Source organism: Uranotaenia lowii, chromosome 3, assembly GCF_029784155.1.
Source record: "Uranotaenia lowii strain MFRU-FL chromosome 3, ASM2978415v1, whole genome shotgun sequence".
NCBI lineage: Eukaryota > Metazoa > Arthropoda > Insecta > Diptera > Culicidae > Uranotaenia > Uranotaenia lowii.
The window spans coordinates 348,763,579-348,772,059 of NC_073693.1; the positions used below are offsets into that span (position 1 = coordinate 348,763,579).

Below are 8,481 nucleotides of genomic sequence, written 5' to 3' on the forward strand. Positions count from 1 at the left end.
TTTGTCATTTTTGTCATTTTTGTCATTTTTGTCATTTTTGTCATTTTTGTCATTTATGTCATTTTTTTCTTTTTTTTTTTAATTTTTGTCATTTTTGTCATTTTTGTCATTTATGCCATTTTTGTCATTTTTGTCATTTTTGTCATTTTTATCATTTTTGTCATTTTTGTCATTTTTGTAATTTTTTTTTTAGTTTTTGTTATTTTTGCCCTGTGTTTTTTTGAAATATAGTGTATTATTTGAAATTTTCGCTATATTGTTTTTTAGGTTAACATTCATTTTGCAATCTTGAAAAAAACATTTTGAAATTTCTTCTTTTGCGTGCGTGCTTTCTTGGTTAAAATGTTAAAATATATTATTGTTTCTCAACATAATAAACATTATATTTTTACTAGAATTAGAATTAGAATTTGAATTAGAATTCATCACTTCGTCTTTAGAATTCAGAGAATAGCGACGATTCCTAATTTTAACAGCTTTTAGAGATTATAAAAGATTTATAATATGGGCATAATTTTTCAATTTTAACTCTTTTCTCAAATCTGCAGGACGACTTTCAAGATGAACAAAATTTGTCTATTTCAATTTAAGTTTTATTTAATAGGCGTGTGCGCCCACTGTTCTAGAATTCACCCCTCGATTGTCAAAAGTGGGCGTTTTATCGGCCGCCGCCTCAAAGTGAGCCGCCAGCCGCCCATATTAGCTCGGTCTCCTCAGTGCAGAAAGATAAAAATTTTACAGCACGACGGAAAATTAGCTTTTCTTGACTGTTTGCTGATATTTTGCGATTTTAAAGGCATTAATCGGTAGAGCAGTTTTTCCAGTACACGTAGCTGATAAATTTCAAGCTACAGACGGTGTTTGGAACGATTTAAACATAAGTTAAATTTTTATCGATACCGGAGTGATAATCGAAATCCAAAATGGCTGATACCGATGCGAACGGATACAATGATGAGGCTAGTGATTTTAAGCGGAACAACAATAAATCCAACCAGGAGCACGAAGAGGATGACCAGGAAACGCAACAACAATCGCAGAAGGCCCAGGAATACATCAAGGGTATGATGGCCGAAAGGATGGAAATGGAACGGAAGTATCCGATTGCGGACCGGTTGCTGGAAGTTGGTAAGTTCAAAAAACTATTACACAAACTTTGATTTTTTTTGTGAATTTCGTTTAAAATTACAGAAATCGAAAGCGTGCAAAAGTCTGGCAAACCGCCAGCACGCCGGTACATCGATATCTACCGAGAGAAACACATCAAAGTGACAGTCAAGGTTCTGGTTCCGGTGAAGGAACATCCACGATTCAATTTCGTCGGAAAATTGCTCGGTCCCAAGGGAAACACCCTGAAGCGGCTACAGGAAGATACCATGTGCCGGATGGCCATCCTCGGGCGTGGTTCCATGAAAGACCGCAAACGAGAGGAAGAACTCCGCAACGGAATGGACACCAAATATGCTCACTTGTGTGACGATTTGCATGTCGATGTGAGCGCCAATGGTCCTCCGGCTGAGGTTCACGCCCGCATTGCCTATGCGCTGGCCGAGCTGCGTAAATATCTGATTCCGGATAGTAACGATTTCATCCGACAAGAGCAGCTCCGGGAGATGATGGAAGATATGGACTCTGATATTCATATCAAGAAACCGCCCTTCAAGAAGCAGGTTCCGATGGTAGAAACAATGCCAGTCGCTGCGGCACCACCTCCGCCTACGATGGCTCCTGTTCGGGCCGTGCCGCCCCAGAAGAAGGTGCTGTCCATTCTGGACAAAGCTCGAGCTGCTATGGAGGAAACCTACGGAGCGAGGTGAGTTTTATCGATAATTATAGTAGCTTTCAGGCTCTTCAATCCAAACTCTGATGTCACACATTCATGGGAAGCAAGCTCCAATTTAAACGGAGTCAAAATAGGTACTTATTCCTGTTGAGTTTACTACTAGGGGAAAGTCGGGTAAGACGGACACCCTAAGGTAGAATCGCAATAGAAAATCAGATATTGCTTTTTTCATCGCAGTTTTCTTGCAGAAGAGCAGTTTAGATTGTTTGCTATCGTATTAACCATTGGAATTAGTAAATTTCCTGCATCAAGACTGTTTTTATAGCAATCTAAAACATTCTTGCAAATTACACTTTTCAAAAAGGGTACACCGAGAAAAAAAATCATGGTAACCGTTACCATATTCGAGGGTAAATTTAAAAATAAAAACAGATGGTTTTTTTTCGAGTACGTTTTTGTTTATCTTAAAAAAAAGATTGGTTAAAATTACCATGTGAACGTGTTATGGTGCGTTATGGCTGAATGACGGTCAATTTTACTATGTCATGGTACTTAAGACAAAATTATGGTGATTTATCCATGCATTCAATGAAATAATTTATTTTTTTTAAAATGCTGGTTTATTTTTATTCATTACTGTTACTATCCCCGTTATTTTTTTCACATATATTATTGTTGTCATTAACACTAGATCAGGAAATGCCAAAACCAAACTTGATGAAGGTTCCTTCGACATTTCGTTTCCGGTGTCCGGTGTCCCAAGGTTTTATTTTGGTCTTCTCGGATCATCATCGCCCCGTGCGCTAAAAATATAAAAAAGTCAAATATTGTACAGAAATACTAACAAAATTTTCTTACTCTTGAACATTTTATAAACTGTTGAAATTAGCGGCCGTTGATGGCTCTGCTCGCACTCCAGATTGTAATGGCCTTCTGCGGATAAATAAAACATGATATCTTTTGTATATATCACACACCAAAACACTTTACCTTTAACATCGCGAAACATAGCACAAAATCAATATTGTTTCCAAAGTTTTCAACAATAAATTAAAATTCAAAGCCTTTTCAATGGCAAAGAGGCAACAAAGTGCAAGATGACACAACTGATTGAAAGTATTTTGGCTATTGACAACCATGGTAAAATGTACCAAAGTATTGTCACGATAACCAAAATTTTATATTCGAATGCACAAAACGTTCCGCATGGTAAAATTAAACCTCTTTTTTATGTAGGTTTACCACATTTTCTTTTGGCCCGTATGGTAGCATTAACCAAAAGATCGTCAAAATAACCAAAATTTCATTTTTATCAACAAATTTTGTGCATGGTAAAACCAAACCTCTGTTTTCATTAAGGTTTACCATATTTTTTCTGCTCCGCATGGTAAAACTAACCAAAAAGTCGTCAAAATAACTAAAACTTTATTTATATCGACAATATCAACGTATGGTAAAATTAAACATTTTTATTCATTTTGGAATACCATGATTTTTCTTTCAGTGTAGGGTAAAACGGACACTGCTTAGAAAAGGTACATTTTGCCGCAAACATTGCTGTAAAAGTAGATATTTTTGTTAGTTAAGTATTTGAAAACGTTTTTAAACCAAAATGGAACCAACTGGTCGGAATCCAGAAGCGAAACAGTGTGGTTTCGGAATTCCGTATTTTAAAGGCGCTTTCATCACCGGAGATCCTATTTTTATAGTTTTTATGGCCTGTTTGATATGGTGAGTGCTTTTTGACCGCCTTTGGCTCTTGCAAAGGTCTTTTGAAGGCAGATGGAGGATCAGACCGTTGACAAATTGGTTAGCTTGGTCAAATAATGGAAACTAAAGACCATTCAGTTTGTTAAAGAAAAAACAACATGTTATCAATACTAAATAAAGGATCAACTTTTAAATCAAACACCGCGTATGACAAGCTTTAGACCTACTTTCAGATTTTCTGATTTTTTTTGTTTTTTTTTTTGAGAATTTTTGAGAGGCCTTTTAGATTAGGTCCTTAAGTATGGAGTTTCTCAGTTCAACGATGTTCCAAATAAATTTTGTACCACTCTATAACATGACCTGCAACTTTTCGTAAAGAAATTGGGTTTATCTCTTTGTTTGGCTTATCAACCATTGCATCACAAAACGGATAAACTAGGTTCTATTGTGTATAGTTTGTTACTCTAACGAAATAATCTCTCGAAGAATAACTTACTTAAAAAATCACTGATTATACGTTGTAAAACTTTCCAAAAAAAAACTTTCAATGTTTGATTGCTTTACTGTACTTTTTCAGACCCGTAGCACGCTATGAAGAGCCAACCTATGAGCACGCCTACGAACCGCCCGGCTATTCGTATCATCAATCGCCTCACGCGCCTCCTCCACCAAGACCAAAATACGCCCCGGCCCCGGAAGCAGCAGAGTACGAGCCCGAATACCGACAAGAGTATTATCATCGCCCGGAACCGGCAAGACCCTACCCAGGTAACGTATATCCCCCGTCCTCCTACTATCGTTCCCCGTACTGATGACGCTGCTGACGACGATCATTTGTGTCCGCCAATCACTCGGCCAACAGCAGCAAAACGCCAGATCGTGGCCGCCATTCCATTCGTCGTTCTCGGCTGACCGAGGGCGGCGACGACTATCGAAAACGATCTCCGCCGTTTGCTTCCTCGTCGTCTTCTTCCGATTCCGAAGACCGATCTGCCGAAAATCGTCCTCGTTGTCGCCGCCGTCATCTTCGCTTTCGTAGCTATCGTAAAAGGGCTAGGGCAAACAGTTCCGACGACTGCTCGTCGAATAGTTGAATCGTTGGCTAGGGACCTTTCCTTTAAAGTTGTTTCGCGCAATTTCTGTTTCTTGATCGATCCTAAATATTTTAAACTCAAAAATTTTAAAATTTTAAACCGGTAATGATTAACAAATATTTTACTTTAAAACCTGAATCATCAACTGTCTCTCGTTTATCTTAATCTGATAATATTTTAACTTTATAATTTACCTAAAACAAATTAAAAAATTCTAAAATGAACTGTTTGGCGAATTTGGCGATGTCCGTCTCAAAACTTTATCATTCTAAAATGCAAATACAAACAAACCAAAACAATCAAACCAACAAATTGTCGCTTAACAGGCCATCCAAAGCCAGCTCCGGTTGTTGCCACCAGACCCTGGAAGCCGCTCTACGCCGGACCACCACGCGCCCAACCGGAGGAGATTCCCGGCAAGCGGGAAATGATGCCACGCTATCGCCATGCGCCGTATTCTCGTCCGACCAAATGAAGAGCTGTTCTAGATCTCTAAGTTAACTCCTTTTTTTTTTTGATAAAGATAAAACACTCAACCGAACATGGTACGGAACGACCGTACAAGTTGAGAAGCATTTTAAGACATTGGTTTCAGGAACCAAACTTTACACAAGGTGTCGTATAATCTCTTTAGGATTTTTTTTAAATATTCAAAAACAAAACATTTACATTCATCAAACTCAACGAGGCAACAGCGGTCGAGCAACGCGAGAGTGCCCAACGAAGCAATAGGGTTTTAACGCAGAAGGAAATCAATGGAAGGAGAACCGCAACATCAACAACAAGAACAACAACACTGTCGACGAACGAGAAGAAGAGATAAATCATAACTAAACAAGCAAAACAATTAACATCAAAAATCTGTTGCAGACACAAATGAGAAAAAATTCAAAGTCAAATAATAATGAAATAAATCTATATATAACCTTAAATAAAGAAAAAAAAAACAAATGTAACTTGATTAAAATAAAAAAAAACATTGAAATTCATTCAACATACAAATTAAATAAAGCTTGAAAAATATTATCAACAATAAAATTTCACATGTCTTCAAGCTGAAAGAAGTGAAAAAGAAAAACAACAAAATAATTCACAAATAAATACTGTCCAAATTTAGCAGTTAAAAAAATCACGCAAACAATCGTATAACTACACAAACATATGAGGAAGTTCCCTATTTAAGCTTTGGAAAAAAAAAAATCAATTTTAACGAACAAAATATGTCCCACTCACACTAGCATTGTCAAATTTGAAATCTTAATTTAATGATTTGAAACATGTACTACACTATTTGCTAATGCTAGAAGTTGACAAAAGGTTCGTAAACATTTTTAAAAAGAAAAATACAGAAAATTCACACATTGTAAAGAAAAGTAAAATGTCAAACCTGTTCAGCTACTATAAAGTATCTATGTATCCACTTTAAAGTATCAAAACAAAACAAAAATATGAAAAACCATAAGCTATAAAGCATTGTATTGAACTGTGAAACAGTACCTAATAATATTCAACAATAAAATGTTGATGGAAGACATAATAAACAAATACCTGAGACGGAAAACTTTTTTCGATGATGATAACAACACTCAACATAAACAAATTAAAAGCAACCAAACGAAATAGGAAATGGTAAACATCTAGTGAAAAAGTGGTTTGGAGCCCAACACTTCAGAATAAAAGCAGAAGTTTGTTTTTGAAGTTCAGTAACAATTAAAAATCTTTACAATAAAAACTAAAGGGATAAAGAAACAAAACAGAAAAAAGGAAATGGTAATTGGAAGATTGGATATGAGCAAACCGTCATTTGAAAGGGTGATAATATAAAAAAAATATATATAATTGTAACCAAACTGAAAAAACGAAACATTCAAAATAAATCCTCTCATCTCGAAAGACACTGAAAAAAGAGGTAACTGATCAATTTTTTTAGAACAACAAGAAAATCCTTCTCTAGATTATTTCGATAAACACAGGGCTAGAAGTTGGTCACTTTTTAGTAACTTAGTCACTTGTTTTGAGCTGGTCACTCAAAAGTTACTTTTTTCAAAATTTGGTCACTAAAGTCACTTTTTTCTACAATTTAAATACAAATGACTACATATTACGTTTGAAAACCGTTTTGCAACTTTGCCCGAACTTTGAATACGCGCATGCGTCAACATCACTGTTTAGAGAAAAACGTATTCAAAGTTCGACAGTTCCCAGCAAAAATATAATTTAGTTTTGTTAATTTCTTGAAAACCAAATTTCATTCAGATAACTTTGTGCTATCAAAATGTAGATCTCAAAACGTACTTTTCGACCCAGCTTATAACTTCATTTGTTAACGCATTTGTCCTTTTCTAAATTCACTACCAAATTTCATTTTACAGGTCGAACTCGATTATCAGTTGACGCGAATATCCGTAACTTGATTATTTCTGTACCAACACGTGAAAAGGATCTATCTTTAAAAGTAAACAAAAACCAATTTCAGTACCTCATGATAGGCCAACATTTGCACTACTTAACGGTAAAACCCTTTTCAGAAAATATTATTCCGTTACAAAACTCAAATTGAGTAAAGGATCTATAAACATTATAAAACCAGAACTGCCATCACATTGATATACACCCTTTACTCCGGAAAATTTTTTCGCTACTACTCCGCAAACAAACTCAAAATAATCAATTTGACTCTTTATTGAACATAAAAATATAGTTGCAAATGAATGCGAGCTCATAACTAAAGCTAAAAATAAGAAAATAGCAAAGGATGTATAAACAGGTTAGATAAAATACTACGTGAGCAAGGTTCTATCTACGATAGCGCGTTGTTTTTTCATGAAAATTGATATTCCTCTATTCTAACACATAGTTCTCTGCTATCTGCTTTTAAAAATCGTTTGTCTTGCATAAAAAGCAAAAATTTCAAGTGATTTTTAATTAGGGATTTAAAATAGATTTTATTTTATTCAAGCGCATTTTTCTCGATACGCCATATAAGGAGATTGATCCTTTTTATGTGTTGGTAAAGATTTAACACTTTATTCAACATAAAAACATAGTTGCAAATGAACGCGAGCTTAAAACTGAAGCTAGAAATGAGAAAATAGCAAAGGGTGTATAAACAAGGAAGACAAAATATTAAGTGAGCTAGATTCTATCTACGATAGCGCGCTGTTATTTCCTGAAAATTGATATCCCTCTATTCTAACATGTAGGGGATGCTTCTAAAATTCGTTTGTCTTTCATAAAAAGTAAAAATTTCAAGTGAATTTTAATTAGCGATTTAAAATAGGTTGTATTTTTTTCAAACGCGTTTTTCTCGATTCGCCATATATGGAGATACATCCTTTTCACGTGTTGGTACAGATTTGTTTTTATAACAAATTTATCCTTGCATAAAAACGTGGTTTGTCAACGTTTTTGATTCGTTTTATTCTATAAAATTCTATAAAATTTCTTTGTATTTTCTTTATTTTTTTTTTTATTAATTTTAAAGTGAAGTTTAGCCTTTTTTAGTTTAGGTATTTTTTTTTGTTTATGAGCTTTAAAATGTAAAATATAATATTTGAGAATATAAATAGGCACATATTATTCTTTTGGGATTCAAAATTTTATAGCTTTTATCAATACTAAATTTTTTCAATAGGTTTTTTAAGTTTTTTGTCTATTTTTGCTCCTTAAACTAAATTATATTTAAAAAATGTGTATCAACATTTTTATGTCTTCATTATATATCTGATATTTAATTCTCAATTTTAAATTTTCTTATGCTTAATTCAATTTTAAATCTACTGAAATTTGAATGTTTCGAAAATTTCGACAAGGTTTTTTTTCTGCCTGTCCGTCTGTCTGTCTGTTCCCTTAGACATTCAGCAGAAAATGTCATTTAAAGATGTAATTGAATGT

At 34.5% G+C, this 8,481-nt stretch overlaps 1 protein-coding gene across 1 annotated transcript; it reads left to right on the top strand.

Moving 5' to 3' along the window:
* The first annotated feature begins 707 nt into the window (after positions 1-707).
* On the top strand, positions 708-6,493 carry LOC129757243 (KH domain-containing, RNA-binding, signal transduction-associated protein 2-like). Its single transcript, XM_055754406.1, has 4 exons — positions 708-1,128; positions 1,192-1,813; positions 4,071-4,261; positions 4,914-6,493. The coding sequence occupies exons 1-4, from the start codon at positions 924-926 to the stop codon at positions 5,060-5,062; spliced, it is 1,167 nt and encodes a 388-aa protein (XP_055610381.1). The 5' UTR covers positions 708-923; the 3' UTR covers positions 5,063-6,493.
* Positions 6,494-8,481: the final 1,988 nt, after the last annotated feature.